The following is a 17,541-nucleotide window of genomic DNA, read 5'->3' as shown; positions in this document are numbered from 1 at the left end:
TGTGTGTGTGTGTGTGTGTGTGTGTGTGTACATATATATATAAATATGCACACGTGCTCGAAGAAGCTTATTTGAAAATAGGAGAGATATGTATGTAATATATACACACATTGATATATATATGTGTGCATGTGTGTGTGTGTATGAGAGACAGAGAGAGATATATTATATTATATATAATTTATTACATGAGAGAGGGAAGGGAAGAAGAACATGGGAGGGCATGGGATAGGAGAGGGAGGAATTAATGAAAAGTGGAAGTTTCGAGTGGGGAGGGAAGAGTGGGATGAGGACAAGGGAGAGGGGAGAAGACGATGTGGAGGGAAAATAGGGACGTGGGAAAGGTGGGAGGGGAGGAGAGGAGAATGAGAGATTAGGATAAGGGACTGGAGCCCAGTGAAAAAGAGAGAAAAATAGGGAGATCCAATGGGGGGAAACCCTAGTTTTTCCTATGCCTTTACCTCCTTTGTCATCCTATCAAGTGCCTCCCAATTTTTTCTTCGTTCCTACGTTTAGTCACCACATTAGTAACATGAGTGCAGCATCAGTAAAGTCATTTCAAGAAAGAATAGAACATCTCTGAGTCCATAACACCCAAAGTGCTTGCACTTGTAAGGCAGCTTGGTCTCAACAAGTAATTCAGTGACGTAGAAAAGCTTGACACAATAGGCATGTTGTGTCCTCGAGGGGTTCATCTGATAAAATTTTAGTGTACCATGTGCATTCAAAAGGAGGGGGCATTTTAATTCAACTTTAGGAGAAATTTTAACACGATTTCTATAACAGAAGGGGTTTTTGATTCAACTTTAAAAAAAATCCATTAGTTACCTAAGGAGTTCTTTAAATACCCCTTGAACGCAGATGATATGTAGGGTTTCTTACTAGTGCACTTGTTGAGATTGTGCCAAGCATCTTGTGAAGGGCATGTTGGTCCTTCTATATAATGCCAAGCAATGAGCTTTCAAACCTAACTTGAAGCTTGGTGATGGTCCATACAAGCTTCTTGAGGCATTTGACAATGGATTGTTCAACTACTTGATCTCTAAGGATAGGTTATCTCAGAGCTTTTTAATGGAAGCAGATTTGAACCTACCAAGCCAAATCATACTTGGTGAATGTACCTCGGTCTTCCAGGTAGTCATACCAACCTTTTCAATGGATGCATCAGAATAATGGCCTTAATGACATATGAATACAAGGACATTATGGGATCAATGTGGAGCTCACAGGATCCCAAATAGGAGTTAGTCTACAGTTGATTGCAGCACTAGATTCAAGATGACCTGTTGTAGCATGCAAGCTAAAAGGAGTGAGAGGAATGCATAGACCTTATAGATCTCCTTCTTTGTTTCTTGCATCCTGCTCTGTAGCCTTTGCTTGTCTAGCTCTATTGTGCCCTCATCCTCTCCTCTCTGTCATCTATATTTTCATGGCATCACCAACTCCTTTGAGTCCTCAGAGTAAGAGTCTTCTTATCCTAGTCCTTCTATTATTTCTCCCTCGATTATTGATGTGCATCCAACTTTTTTTTCCACTCCCTCTTCATCCCATTATCCCCAAACTCCTTGAAGCTTGTGATGATACTAGTGTAAGTCATGAAGCTTACAACTCTGTTTTCAAAATTTTCAAGTGTGCTATGGAGGAAAAGTATATATCTACAGTGCCATTGCCAACACCCTGGTCTGTAAGCTCGCACGTCAAGAAACAAACCAATGTGCTAAGAAAAAATTGGAGGGTACCATTTTGTAAGTGGCACAATGACTTGGAGTGAAAAGAAATCCAGCATCCAAACATTCGATATGAATGTTTTCAGTAATGTTTATGTCGATGTAGAGAATCTATAGAGAGCCATGGTCTAATTCTATGGGATGAGACAGGAAGATAAGAGAAATTTCCTCTTTGCATTCAACTTTACTTCTTCTCATTTTCTATATCCTTACTAGGTTTCTCTTTCATTGTACAAAGGTCAAGCTAGTATTTGTTGTCGAAATGGACAAAGCTCAGTTGCTGAAAGAGCACAAGCTAGAGAGGGTGAGCATTTGTGTTATAAATGACGCCTTGTGTTTTGCTCTAGGGGATGAGGAAGCTAAACACGGTTTTTCTCAGTCCAATTTGAGAAGGACATATGGTGGCTTGCAACATTTGAGACCCCAAAGGAGTGTCACGAGACATTGAAGTGGGTTTCAAGGATGTTTTTATCGAAGCTATGCTTATATATTAATATAAAATCTTGTAATAGTTTTCAAGCTCATTTTTTAAGTTTCACAATATTGGTAGAATGTAGTACTTTTCTATAGATTTTCTTTTGAATTTTTAAGGGAAAAAATGTAAATCCGGCGAAACTTTAACTCTTTTTGCATAAAAGTTTCAAATCTTGGTGATTGTTTCAAACATTTATTTTTATTAGGACATACAAGCTTTTGATGCCAGTATAAAAGTTTAGCTTTTTAATGAAACTAACTTGAAAAAATCATCCATGGTGGGTTTTGGAGAGAACCGGCAACCCACCGATTATTTGAAGACAACAGGCAGGGAAAACATTGATAGAGGATGGGCATGGAACGTTTCAAGTTGAATGGAATCTAGCTAGTGAATTCAAGACCCTCAAGTGCTTGTACGGTTGTGATATAGGTGCAGATGAAAAACAAACATGCTTGTATTGCACCCACTCTCAGAAGATGTAAAAGGGAAGACTACAGTGGGAAAACCATATCCTTTCTTGCAATCAAAGTGCAGCCCCTGATCATCACAAAAAGGATCCTATGTGGGACTCCATTTTGTCGATTTTATTGGAGAGTATATCTCTACACAACGCATTGCAAAAGCTGAAGAACTACTCTCACTAATGGGCCTTCACAAAGTCAATGTGAAGCCTAAGTATGACAAGAAAACAGTCAGGAAAGACAAAATCTTCTTGCTAAAGTGTCCATGGGTGGAGGAAAGGCGAGGTTCTTGTCCAACCATAATGCTGATAAAGAAAAACATACATTGGCTCACAGTACCCTAGGTTGGGAGTACTAGAAAGCTTTGTGCAAGTGCACTATGAATCAAGCTTCACATTTGTGAATTGCTATTTTGAGAGAAAAAGTGTGGACAAAGCTTGATGCATATATGAAGTTTCTTAGACAGGGTCAAATGGATTAGCTTTATTATGATAGATTCATAAGAGCATTGGGAGAATTCATATCATTGATGGTAGAAGCATGGGGGGAGTCACATATTACACATTACATGGTCATCCTCCTTAGGTTGCAATTTTGTGCATTAACATTGAGTTAGTTTATGTTGCTCATACGATGCTTTTCTCTATAGCATATTCTTTATACGCATGCATCGTAATTTGTGGAGCAATGGGGGCCTCTATCCATTCCTAATACTCAAGGCATGCAAAAATCACACTATAGAGAAAAGGCAACCAACTTGAAGAATACATGGCATGGGGGTGGTATAGCACAAAGCAATGCACTACATGAAATGTTTGATTGGTTTTATAAATGTCTATAGGGCACGACTTTCAAGGGTGATAGGGTAGAGGTCTCAAGTCTCGCAAAAGCGGTTCAACATGTCAAGAAGACAAGGAGATGTGCTTCTTGGATGTTTTCCACAAGGAGTCAAGGGGTTGCTCTTTGGTTGCCATGTAGAGTCAGATATATATGGAGGCACTAGGCCTTAAGGGAACCCCAAATATAAAATATTCGATGAATAAAGTTAACACTATTTTGAGTCAATCACATATTCCAAATTTGCAAATTTGTTTGAAATTGCAGAGTTGCATGTGCATGTGCATGTGCATGTGCATGTGCGACATGGCAGAGCAGAGAGGGGGGGGGCGAAGAGCTAGCATTAGCAAACAGGCGATTGGGGGGGGGGGGGGGGGGGAATCGACAAACTATATAAAGCATTTCAAATTCCTAAAATCCCACTTTTCTATGGCATGATTTAAACATATTGCTAAACCCACTAACACCATTTAGACACTATCCATTCTCCTCCTCACAACTCATGGACTCCGAACACACTCCGAGCCCCATGACTGATAGGGCAATGATCACTAGGGATCCCAAGGCTATTCTCATTGATAGGAGTCCCAACAACGCGAGTCCCCATCCTCCAACTCTCATAAGGAACCACAGCATGATTAGGAGTCCTCTCAGACCTTCCATACACCTAACCATGGAAGTAGAGAGGTCTCCCAAGAGGTTCAAAATCATCCCAACGATCTTTATTGACTACAAACCCCTCCTAAGCCCCTCCCTCCTTTGTGGGGTCCTGACATGGAGCATCTAGACCAACAATCCGAAGGGGAGCAAGAAAAGAGAAGTGAGGAGATGGAGAAACAATAGGACCCACAATAGGAGGAAGTATGTGGTGGGCTCAGAGATATTATGAACCTTGGACCCAATCCTACAACCAAGAAAACCTCACGGAAGAGCGTCATCAACCCTCTGTGCCTCGACATTGTTAGATATGAGGAGTCTCTGCTACGAGCTTAGCAAGAGCGTGAGTTTGACTCAGAGCCTCATCCAAAGGGAAGGAAGACAAGGACAAAGAAGATCTTTAGATGTGAGAATATAGCTACATAGACGCACCAGACACAGGAAGAGGAGGCTAGAGAGGAGGTTGTAAGGACAGAGAGACAGAAGAAGTTCAAAGCGAACAAGTGGCCATGGAGCCATGTTAGAGGCTAGTGCAAGGTCCCCTAAAGATTAAGAGATGCAAGAAGTCAAGAGTGAGGGCACTTCAAGAGATCCGCAAGTTCTAGACTAATGTTGACAATCTCATTTTGCAAGTGTCCTTCCAACGTTGCAAGGACGGAGAGGTGAAAGAATTTCAAAGCGGACAAGCAGCCATGGACCATGTTTAGAGGTCGGTGCAGGGTCCCCCAAAGATTAAGAGATGCAACAAGTCAAGAGTGAAGGCACTTCAAGAGATCCACAAGTTTTAGACTACTATCAACAATCTCATTCCCTGAGTGCCCTTCCAACGTGTTGTACATGAAATAGCACAGAAATACAAGGTTGATGTGCGTTTCACTTCAGGCACTAGTAGTGGGTATTTTTGAAGATGCAAACTTATGCGCGATACACGTCAAAAGAGTAATAGTGATGGACAAGGACCTTCACTCACCCAGCGCATCTGCTCCGATCCCTCCGTCAGGCCATAGATGTTTTTGTTTAGGTGTCACTTGGTGTCTCTGAATCATATTGTAAATCTCTACCCTTTGAGGCCAATTAATGAAATATATTTTGATGGTCTATTGTTGTTCCCATGTTATTATACATGTTCTGCAATGCTTTCCATCACTTTATGCAAAGTCAGTGTGGAGTGGTCAAGTGAAGTTCTTTTGACGTGGCATAGAAGGCAAAAGTGCTCGGCAAATAGGCCCCATATGTACTATGGCAAATTTCCATGTTTTTGGGCTTCTCATATGATGCCAAGAACTTTTGTCTTCTACATCACAGTGAGATTTTTGCTAGATTGCTTAGAAATGACCATTAAGTTATCTATTGATAGCATGCTTTTGAATAGAATAATGAATGATATTAATAATACCAACAATTAATGTTATATAATACAATTACAACATAAAAGAAATTTTATAAAAGAAGAAAAAGTGGGACACTATATAAAAATTATACTTGTATTCATCTAAAATAAGAGTTATGTTACAATAAGGTTTCACAACCTGTCTTTCTTTTTGGCTACATTAAAACATTCAGAATAGTGGACTTTGAATTCCCAAATAAACTCCTAGCTCTAAACCTAGTTGATAGAGCATCAAGGCTCTCATCGTCTTGCTGGCCAAGGACATGGTTGTTGCCGTCAATGCCATCTCTTGAAATTTGGTTCCAAATGCATTAAGGGTAGCCTTCCGGTTCAACAAAATGTCTTTTCAGCATACCAATTGATGTCTACATGACCAATCACCCATGACAAGTCTTTCCACTTTAGGAGGTCCTCATCGCCTTTGTGGCAAAAACTTTTTGTGGGGGATAACCACCGCAAGGTGCCCTTCTGCTTGGCTGAGGTAATGTGCCAATGATTGATCTCAGCCAAAACTATCACGAACAAGGTGTTGCCAAGATGAGAATGGGTCGACCTCAAATGCCTCCTACAACAATCCAAAATTATGTTCGAAGGCTGATAAAGCAAAATTATACCAGGAGAAGAAATCCAAAGCTCATAGTTTCTTACTACTATGGTGTCATCATGCTCAATCCCTTCCTCTTTATCAATGAGTATGGATCCAGGGATCTCTTACTATCTGGAGTGAGATGTGGAGGCTTCTTCTGGCACATCAGGTAGGTTAGAGTAGTCAATTTGTCTGCATGTTCTGTTGAATCATTTGCTCCCAAGAACCCAGGTTCTTGCATAGTAGTGTCCACCTCATATCCACACAAGAGACCAAGGGCTTCATCCTCCTAGAGACCAAACATAACCTCAACGTCATAAAGAAAGAGGTATTGTTCTCCATCAACAAGAAAGGGAGCAAGAAACCATATTTCTATTGTCGAGTCAATAGAGGTGATTCCCGAAGTAGATAGAATTTCAAAAGTGGAAGGGGGTTGGGGAGGTCTCTAGAGCACTTCTAGGGCCAACGCAACTTACTGCACCTCAGCTTCTTCATCATCAATGGGTGCTTTATTGTAGATGTTGGGCTCATCTACAGAAACAAGAGGATCAGCAAGGGTAGGGGAAGGACTTGAGGTTGAGGCCTCCTCTTCCATTTGTCATTCTTGGAGAAGGAAAATAAAGGTCATTTCCCAAGATAGGAACCTATTTCCTATGTTTTCAATGACTCCACATGCTAGGAGGTCCACCTCTGCACCACAATGAATTGAAAATGTCAAAATCCACAATTGTGCTACCCCACATTATTTACCATCTTCAATATTACAGGAGGGATAAAAGTGGCACTATGCATGCACTTCTCTGCATGCTTTCCTACCTTTTCACCATTTAAAGTAAAATGGAAGGACTCAGACATGTCATCCTCCATGACCAATAGGCGTTCTCGCACATCCCTAAGAATCCATTTTGACATGACTATCACATTCTTGACATCTCCTAAAACATAAACTTACCCCAGTATTATCATCATCGTTAGAGTCAAGGGGCCGTGACGTGTTTTCTTCCAACGCCTATATTGGAAAGGTAAATATAACATTTGGCGGAAGATGTGGTACTTGACAACCACATTGTCCTTATATGCATGGCATTGAAACAGATAAGCGTTGTTCACTTGTCCTACTTCCCAATTCACCCCAAAAAGTTTCTTAAGGGCATTCTCATTTTGATGCTTGCATGACGACATGGTTTTTGTTATGTGCATCTGGATATTTTGAATACAAGAAGAAAAAAATGTGCAGAGGCATAAACTAAGACATCATTACCCATTTAGATCCAAATGTAAACTTCATGGCCATGCCCACATCCTTTGCAATCTTATCCTTATACGATTGCACTATTCTTGTGTCCACCATGCTGCAATCCATGTTTTCAAGTTGTCGTGGTGCAATGGATTGAAGATGTCCATAGCCTGATGCCATCCTTGGAGTAATGTTCTTGTCATTATACCAGTAGATATTTCTATGTCTCAAAGCAAAGGACTCCTCTCAAGCATGCCTTTACCTACCTAAATCCTCATGAATGGTAGACGACTTCCTTGGGGTGCCAACTCCCTTTAGTAAGAAAACTTATCAAAATCTTGAGTATGAGATGAATTTAACAATATGCCATGAGTAGAAATTATTCAAATCAATATGGTTGTGCTGTACACTAAAAGAGCTTCAAATATGTCTTTACACCTTGAATTTTGGGCAACACATGAAAAAGTTACATTAATTTGAAAGGACATGGGTTTTCATATTTTAGTGTATGTTTTGTTTTACCCCCCCTCATCCAAAAGCCCCCCCCCTTGGGGCTCAGATATTATGAAAAATATGTTCAAATCTTAAAATCTTGCATATTTTTCAAGGTATATACCTAATATTTTGTGGGAAGGGGACATAAAATTTTCATATTTTTTGTAGCTACTACAAGGCACCCATTCACCCAATGCATTTTCGCTCCTATGGGAGAGTGTATGGTCTCCTCACCATGCTTATAAAGAGGGTCACAATAGCAAGAATGGAGCTGAAAGTGCAGCTTGGAGAGAGACAGTAGCTCCAATAGAGGGAGAGGGAGAGAGAGGGAGAGGGGAGGCAGGTATAAAGGGTGCCAACTGAAGGTGGAGGGGGTTGCATAGTAGCTCCAGGAGCTGTTGTAGCTAGGAATGGAGGGAGAAAGAGTAGAGGGGGATGAGATGTTGCTGTAGGAAGTACTATAGCTAGGAATGGAGGGAGATGAGCAACTACTACAAGAGGTGCTATAGCTAGGAATGGAGAGAGAAAGAGTTGGACCAGAGTAGAGGGGGATGAGCAGCTACTGTAGGAGGTGCTAGAGAGGGAGAAAGATAGTGGACCACAGTAGGAGGGAGCAGAGCAGCTGCCAAATGAGCTCCCATGTTTGAAAAATGGAGGGAGAACAGAGCTAGACAAGAGAAGAGGAGGGGGCAGACCTACAACAAGCTGAGAGGGGGGAAATTTTCCCAAAAGGGCCCATAGCCTCTTGAAAGCATTTGGGGAGGTGCACATGGGAGGAGGGTCAAGCATGGGTTGAGGGAGGCGGGCAGGGGGGGGATGGTTTTAGTGGTCCCTAGTTTAAGAGTAGCCAATAGGGGTTGTCTGCCCACCCTCCACCTCAACATGGCATTGCTCCACAAAAAGGAGCACTCCCATTGGTACACCTCAAATCCCTCACTAACCCCTTGAAATTAAGAAACGCTAATTGGGGGCCCTGTCAGTATGTGCTATCAAGCATACATGTTAACTTGAGATTGCTATTGCAATCTTGTATGGAATTCCATCTTTAATGTCATGTCAAATAATCCCTTATTTTGTCAACAATACCACATTGTCATCTTTCAAACATCCCCAAAGGTTCTCACTCTCGCCAAAAAATGTAAAAAACCTAAACTATACAAATCTTTCAAAAGTTGAAATACTCATGATTTTAGATGAATTACAAATATTAACAAGAAATGAGGGAAGTGAACGGAGGTGGCACAAGATAGACTTTCACAATTGTTGGAACAAGAAATGAGGGAAGTGAACGGGGGTGGCACAAGATAGACTTTCACAATTGTTGGAACAATCTCACAGACTAGAATTCTTCCTCACCTTCATTCACATGTGGGATGGGATTTTCTTTCCCATATTTACTCCAAGGTGACGTTCAAGTGTGTACCATGTTAAATGTGGCAATAGACACTCAGAAACATGGGAAGGAGGTAGGCATGACAAGCTTTTATATAGATATAGAAGTGAACATGATACAACATATATTGACTCTTGAATAGGGTAAGTAAGCCCTTTTAGGGTTGCTCAATGTCATAACACATTGCTCCACAAATAAACTTATATGACATATGTCATACAATATCTACATGTGCATACACCAAATAATAAAACATAAAACCAACAAAGATGGCCTCCATAGTTCCTTTCCTATATTTCTATCCTAAGTTGGTTATAATCTAACTTGAACAAAATGCAAATACTTCCCTCTGTTTTTGCACGATACTTCTTCAAACCTTGACTCTCTTTCACATGCATTTCCCTTTTATTCTCATAAACCATGGGAAATTCTACGTTAGTTCGGCTCCTCGAGTACATCATGAGAGATGCCAGTTGTGCCGTAGATGTACTATGACTCAATCATCAATTCGAGGTGAGGGCTATATAGGATAAATACCTATTGACATTGCATGACAACTTCAATAGCTTTGAATTAGTCGAACTAATTGAATAAATCTCCAATGGCCTAACAAGCATCAGTGTCAAAAAGAATTGTCAATTCTCTCACATGTCAAAGGCTTTGATATAGAAGCCGATCCATCTTTTCCCAAAGGTACTGAGTTTGGATCTACGAGTTATAGCAAACTCTTCTCCTGCTAATGAAGCATTATTAATCACTACATCTAGAAGAATGCAAGCTTACCTTGACAATTGAATTGTCTCTTTATTTCGTGAGAATCTAAAACAAAATTCCATTAAAGAAATTTTCGTTATGGCCCTAAACATCTTGTCAAATTAAAATCAAAACTGCTTTAGAATTGGTGTTGAAATTTTATTAGAAATGGCTTAAAATTTTGCTTAAAGTGAAGGGCCAACTTCTTTATAAACGGACATATATGGTTTTGGGCATCTTTAGTTCTTTCACTTTAGTTTAGTTAGCCTTTTATTCTTTGGTCCAACTAACCTATGCTAGAATTATCCATTTGTTTGTTCGTTTGTTCTTGGTAACAAAAGTTTAGCTTTGCACCTCAGGTAGGCAAACTCAATTTCTTTGCATGTGTTACAAGATAGATCCTTGCCCTTTCTGCATTAAGAATAGATCAAAAGATGCTTTATATATTGAAAAAGTTTTGATTCCACTTGTGCCTGAGGGAGTCTTTATCCCATAATTTCCTTGCGTGCTTGCATGGGCATGGGGACTATAACCTCTAAAATGGATGGGTTCTAAGAACTTGAAAGTTGTTGGCTTAAATATGCTAGTTTAATTGAAGAAACCCTCATATTGCCTTTTTGCACACAAAAAAGGCTCACAATTGCCTTGAACATTTTATTAGTCTTATGAAGGAAATGATTGATGCTAAATTTTATAGATGTGTAAGGGTGATTTTATCACTTAAATTTTATAGATGTGTAAGGGTGATTTTATCACTTAGGCAAAGGTGTACATATACAATCATCTTGGGGGAGAGGGGCACACTCATAAGACTAAGTTTGAATTTTGTAAGAATGTTTTGACGTTGTAAAATGCACATGTGAAGCAATGACATGCCACTAATACAATAATTGTCACTCAAATTCATCCAAATATGAAGCAAAAAGAAAAAAGAAAAATTTGTATCAAGATATGATGTAAACATGGGACTAACGCAAGTGACAATCAGCATGCAAGATACAAAGACAAATGATGAGGTTTCAACAAATGATGAAACCCAAGAGAGAACAATGACAAAGGCAACAGGTGAAGGAGAACCCTCACACAAGAAACCATGCTTAGAGGGTGAACCATGTAGCATGGGGACATGGAAGCAACGTCATGAGGAACAAAGATGACAAAGTTCTTGCGAATTAACCTACAAGTTAATTAATTCAGCCATGGAAGGTGCCATGGGGTGACAATCCACCTCAATTTCCACAAGCAAATTGTTAGATTGGAGGAAAATCTCTATGACAACAAGGTGGAAAACCAATGGTGCCAACGGAATGAGGCAAAGATCTAGGGGAGGAGGTGGTAGTACATGTGGAGATGGAGGTGGTGAAAGTTGCAAAGGCAGTGGTAATGCTAGCAATGGTAGAGGTGGAGGTGAGTGGTGGAAATTCAATTCTAGTCCAAGGAGATGATGCAAAAAACAAGAATGAAAGGATTGTACAAGATAAGGAAGTACAACAAGAGTGTGGAGCCATTGGCGAGAGCTCTATCTGCCCATTGTGCAAATGATGGCCTCTAAATTCAATCCATTGCTCTTTAGGCCTTGCAAGAGGCATTTGAATGTCTATAGTTTCCTCCTTCAAGACATGAACTTGTTCACAATGCATGCAAAAAGGTTTACCATCATGCAAAAAGACCTACATGTTTTCAAGAGAACATGCAAGAAGAGAGGCCAACTGAATTAACCATGAAAACAATCATGGGTAATAATCTATTCTTAGGGGAGCTAGCAAAATGTCAAGATACTACAATTTTTTTCCCACAATATTTTACTTATCATTAGGAAATTTCTCACCTTCATGGACTTCCATCTTAATCAACAAGCCTTACATGTTTTTAGGAGAACATGTAAGAAGAGAGGCAACTGATCTAACCATGAAAACAAACATGGGTAATAATTTGTTCTTAGGGGAGCTAACAAAATGTCAAGATACTACATTAACTTATCACTCAAAGTAAATATATATAGATGAATCTAGAAGCATGCCCAAACACATCCTCTAAAAATACAACACAGTGTGTAGTTTCAATCTCATCACAGTTACTCGTGAGATTGGAAACCATAAACTCCATCACACATAGCAAGGACTAGCTAATATGACATCCCACTGACGTCAATCAATGCCCAATATTGGATGTAGAGCTTAGTATAAACATATGCTCTCACACATACAAATCCACACACCCACACGTACTTGAGCATCCATTTATACAAGAGAGAGCTAATCAAAAAGTAGTACACATTCTCTTCATTCAAGCTACAACTGCTTATGAAGACGACCTGACTTCATTTAAGTCTCTCCCAACAAGTATCCAAGCATAAAAATTCTTACACCATCTAGCTGGTAGCAGGGACTAGGTACTATGACATCCCCATTGATGTCATCAACGCCCAACAATGGGTGGACCATAGTATAAACATATGCTCTCACAAATACAAATCCACACCCCCCCCCATATCCTTGAGCATCCATTTATACAAAGGTCTTTGTACTGAGTTTCATCAGCACTCCGAAGGTGTAGGGCAAACAAAAAGTAGCCCACATTCTCTTCATTCAAGCTACAACTGCTTGTGAAGACTACATGATTTCATTTCAGTCTCTCCCAACAAGTATCCAAGCAAAAAAATGCTTAGACCATCTCAACACACCATTTAAGATAGAAAGAATTTAATGCAATATCCACAACCCGCAACATGGACGAAAACTTCACAAGGTGAAGTTTGTGTGTCCACTATTACGGCAAAAGCATACATCTAGATGAATCCAAGAAATGCCAGAACTCATCCTCTAAAAATAAAACACAGTGTGCAATTTCCATCTCACGATAGTCAATCATGAATTGAAAACCATGAACTCCATCACGCATAGTAAGGACTAGCTACTATGACATCCCCACTGACATCATCAACGCCCAACTGTGGGTGTAGACCATAGTGCAAACATATGCTCCACACACACAAATCCACGCATGCACACATTCGTGAGCATCTCATACTGAGTGTTTATCAACTCTCTGAAGGTGAAGGGTAGACTCCGCCGTGACAAAAGCTAGCACTAAACTTGTGTATCCCCACAATTCTAGGCCTAGTTAGCACTCTCAAGATAGCAAAACATGAATTTCTAATTAGAATGAAAATAAACAAATTCAAAACCAACTAAGATTTTGAAATTAAGAATGTTACCATCAAAAAGTTCATTTGATATGCCTCACCAAAATTATTCTCTAAAACAAATATTATTCTTTCATTTTAGTTAGGCTCTCATGGTTGGAAATTTGATAACCTCACTAAAATCTCAGTCCAAGTGATACAACTCTAATGCCTCCCAAAACACCACTTGGAAATTGTTGATCACTCAACCCATTGGTGTTATCTTTGTCGAAGAAAAAAGTCAGACACTCATGTACCAACTAAAAAGCATGTTAGAAAGAATGAGAAGTTGGGGCATGCTCATTCAAATGAGCCCCCTCAAAGCTAGAAACAAGGCCTTGACAATACAAAATCCCAAGACCTAAATCACCAGACAAGACCAAAGAATGAAATCCAATCTTACAAAGTAAGATTTCTGTAAACAAACAAAAAGGAACAAAGGAAAGAAGGGAGTTTATAAGCGACTTCAAACACAATTATGAGTAAATGAGAAGAACAAAAAATACAAACGAGTTAGCAAGCAAAGCTACACTAATGTTCTCATCAATACCCAAACATAACCTGCCATCTGGGTTTTGAAGGATTCCAAAGTCTCTTTAAAAAATTGGAGAGCCTAACTACCACCTTCCGATGTGTGCTCAGCTTAATCCTCAAGAGCTTGCATAAACAATTAAACTAAAACTATGGAGCCATTGTTGCTTTAAGCAAGCCCTAGCTTAAAGGCTTTCACAATCCAAGACATACGTAGGTAGACAGATGAATCCAGAAACATTCCCAAACTCATCCTCTACTAAAAACACAACATAGTGCAGTTTCAATCTCACGATAGTCACTCATAAGATTGAAAACCATAAACTCCATCAAGCATAGCAGGGACTAGCTACTATGACATCCCCACTAACATCATCAACGCCCAACAATGGGTGTAGACCATAGTATAAAAATATGCTCTCACACATACAAATCCACACACCCACACATACTTGAGCATCCATTTATACAAAGTCCTCGTAATGAGTTTCTGTGGGCACTCCGAAGGTGAAGGGCAAACTCAGCCATGACGAAGGCTAGCACTAAAGGAGAAGGCCAATCAAAATGTAGTCCAAAATCTCTTCATTCAAGCTACAACTACTTGTGAAGTCTAAACGATTTCGTTTTAGTCTCCCCCAAACGAGCATCTAAACCTAGCTGATACGGCAACCCACCATTTAAGATAGAAAGAATTATCGCAATACCAACAGGCCGCAACTTGAACGAAAACTTCACAAGGTGAAATTTGCAACCGCTAATACGGCAAAAACATATACCTAGATGAATCCAGGAACATTCCCAAACTCATCCTCTACTAAAAACAACATAGTGCAGTTTCAATCTCACGATAGTCACTCATAAGATTGAAAACCGTAAGACAAATAAATACAGACAAATCGAGATATATACAAACATCCCTATATACTTCACATGTAGATCCATCTATCTATCTATCCATCTATATAGACAACATAGTGCAGTTTCAATCTCACGATGAAAACCATAAGACAGATAAATACATAGACAAATCAAAATATATACAAGCATCCCTATATACTTTACATGTAGATGCATAAATGCATGCATCTATCTATCTATCCATCTATATAGGCAAGTCTTGCAATTATGGCTTTGAAAATATTCAATGAATAAAAAGCCACAAAACACCCCTCACTGGAATATGGCATCAAAATACTATTTACAACAGAGACTTAAGAGTACTGTGATAACTGCCATGTTGAAACAAGTGTAAACATGATTACAGTTGAGTTTAATCCCAACCTTGCAATAATAATCACCCACAAATCTCTTCAAAAGAGTCTTCGCTAATAAAGCTTCAACCATAAGCATCACCATGCACAGCAAATACATACAATCACCCCCCTACTTTCATCATCACCACCAAAAGCACATGCAGATTATCGTTCTTTACAAAAGAGAGAACATGTCGCCCGCCTATCATGCCTTTAAAGATGAAATCTGGCTTAAGGCACTCTTAAAACCTCTACTTTGTCATTTTACCACCCAAAAGTAGATGCAAACCACAACACCAGAAATATTTCCACTATAGTGCTAAACACATTTGCATGTTGAGTTTCTATCAATTGTTCGAGACAAAGGCCAAACCGGAACCTCTGCCATCCCCGAGCAAGAATAAAACTCAAGAATGGAAGCTGGCTGTTGATTGAAGCGAGTTAGCATAGACAACGAACTTCCCGATGCATGCAGTAGACGACCTCCCTACCAAATTTACATCCTATCCCGTAGAATACATCCAATAACCTCCCACCCAAATTTACAGCGGACAAGATCACCAAGTTTCCATGCACAAGGGATAATCACACGTCAAGCTTCAAATCCGTCACAATTTACACCAAATGCTAGAATATATATACTAAATAAATACAAGGGCTCCGGCTCGGATGACTTTGCACGACTGCGATGCAAGAGGCAAAGCCACAAGAATATCAATGCGACGGTAACAAATGCGCACACATGCAGTAAATCATGATGTACTACCAAAGGGCTAGCCCGCCATTCAGCTTGGCACATAAATTCTTTTCCAGAGAAGCCACCTCAAAACTATTATCCTAGCTGTGGGTTACTAACTTCTACCACGCTTGAATGTGACACTGTAGCTCTCGAGATTTCTCGGACCTAGCCAACGAGTTCTGTTACTGGCGACATACGAAGCAATTAAATTTCTCAGATCCAGAGGGTTACATATTCACCTAGCATATTTGCCTAGGTTCATTATTAATGAAAGGCTCTTTGCAGATTGTAAAACTCCATCCAATTGTATAGTACGGACCAGCCACCACGCAACTAGAACCGTTCAGAAAAACCTTACCCGTTATCCTGGACAAATATGAAAGAGCCACCACGCAGCTAAAGGCACCCTACAGAGTATTTCCACAGCAGATCGCCCAAATTTGAAGACTATCCGATCCATTCGCCACTAGACAAACGGCAGAGGGTAAGATTCAAGCTCAATAAGATATTTAAAACCTCAAACAGACAACAGCCGGGCAGGCTGCGTTCGATGAATGGATTTATCGAAATATTGTCAGTCTGTTGGAATGTAAACAAATGGAAGACAGAAGCTAAGGAAATGGTCCCCGCACAGAAGCGCTATGCTGTACAGAAACTAATTTCAAAACTCCTCATCCGAAGGTATGGAGAGGATGATCCCGGTCCAATCCGGAGCACAACCAGTGAAACATGATTCTTGCAGCTAGGCATTTTTCTTTCTCCTTAAACTTACCCCAGAGAAAAAGAAACATCGCTCCAAATACCTGTCTGCCGCACTTCCTGTTTTCGGGAGTATCACCTCACTTGATGGAGCATTTTGCGCCAGCTCCTTCGAGCTGCTTCTTGGCCTCTTCGGCATCCTCCTTACTCACCGCCTCCTTCAACGTCTTCGGAAGCCCCTCTATCAAGTCCTTGGCTTCTTTCAACCCGAGAGTGGTGAGGGCTCGGATAGCCTTGATGACAGCAATCCGTTGGGAGGTGGGCACTTCGTCGATGATGACATTGAACTCAGTCTGCTCCTCAACGGCAGGGGCAGCCTCAGCGGGGGCACCGGCAGCGGCAGGGGCAGCGGCAGGGGCGAAAGCGGCAGCGGAGACGCCAAGCTCGGTCTGAAGCCAGTCGACGAGGTTACGGGCCTCTTCGAGGGTGAGGTTTTTGAGCTGGGAGCCGAGGTCCTGGACTTTAGCGGTATCGACAGCGGCACGGAAAGAGGGGAAGGATGAAGGGGAAGGGGAGGAGAGTTTGAGGGGGGAAGGGAGGCGGAGGGAGAGGCCGAGGAAGGGGGTGCGAGGGGGGGAGGCAGAGGCAGAAGCAGAGGAAGGGGTTAGCAGTAACGAGGAGCACGCCATGGCAGCCATAGCCAGAGCTTCCTTGCTCAAACCTCACCGGCAATTGCAAAAAGATGAAGATATGAAGAAGATGAAGACGATGAAGAAGAAGATGATGATTATGAACAACACAAATAAGTCTCTTTGAGTGTGGGTGGATAAGAGACTTGCTTTGTGTGTGTATTTTTCCCTTCTCTTGCATGTTCACACGCCCATACACACCGGTCCACACCACCATGGAGAGGATCCAAAGATGGCCCACCCTGTGGGCATCAGATTGGAGAGGTCTCTCTAGAGGGTGGGAATCCCTCGTAGCAGTGATGCTATAGGCATCTTGGCCTCTATGGAGAGGAAAGCTGCCAACCCTGCAATGTCATGGGGTTGGTTCGAAGGTTCGCGTCCAACTAACACAGGCTCTTCAAAGCCATATAAGATTACATCATCATCCTCCCTTAG

General features: G+C 40.8%; 1 protein-coding gene across 1 annotated transcript; it reads right to left on the bottom strand.

The window, feature by feature from the left end:
- Positions 1 to 16,198: 16,198 nt before the first annotated feature.
- Positions 16,199 to 17,227, bottom strand: LOC147891996 (large ribosomal subunit protein bL12c-like). The gene has a single exon (XM_087389022.1). It carries the CDS (start codon positions 17,113 to 17,115, stop codon positions 16,558 to 16,560), a length of 558 nt encoding a protein of 185 aa, XP_087245148.1. The 5' UTR covers positions 17,116 to 17,227; the 3' UTR covers positions 16,199 to 16,557.
- Positions 17,228 to 17,541: the final 314 nt, after the last annotated feature.

This window comes from Dipteris shenzhenensis, chromosome 17 (assembly GCF_047967505.1).
Source record: "Dipteris shenzhenensis isolate YYH24624 ecotype China chromosome 17, Dip_SZ_1.0, whole genome shotgun sequence".
Lineage (NCBI taxonomy): Eukaryota > Viridiplantae > Streptophyta > Polypodiopsida > Gleicheniales > Dipteridaceae > Dipteris > Dipteris shenzhenensis.
Note: the sequence above shows the minus strand (reverse complement) of the source record. Positions and strands in the feature narration are given on the sequence as shown.

Excerpts from the sequence above, each read along its gene's own strand:
- LOC147891996 (XM_087389022.1), bottom strand. The coding sequence starts at position 17,115 with ATGGCTGCCATGGCGTGCTCCTCGTTACTGCTAACCCCTTCCTCTGCT.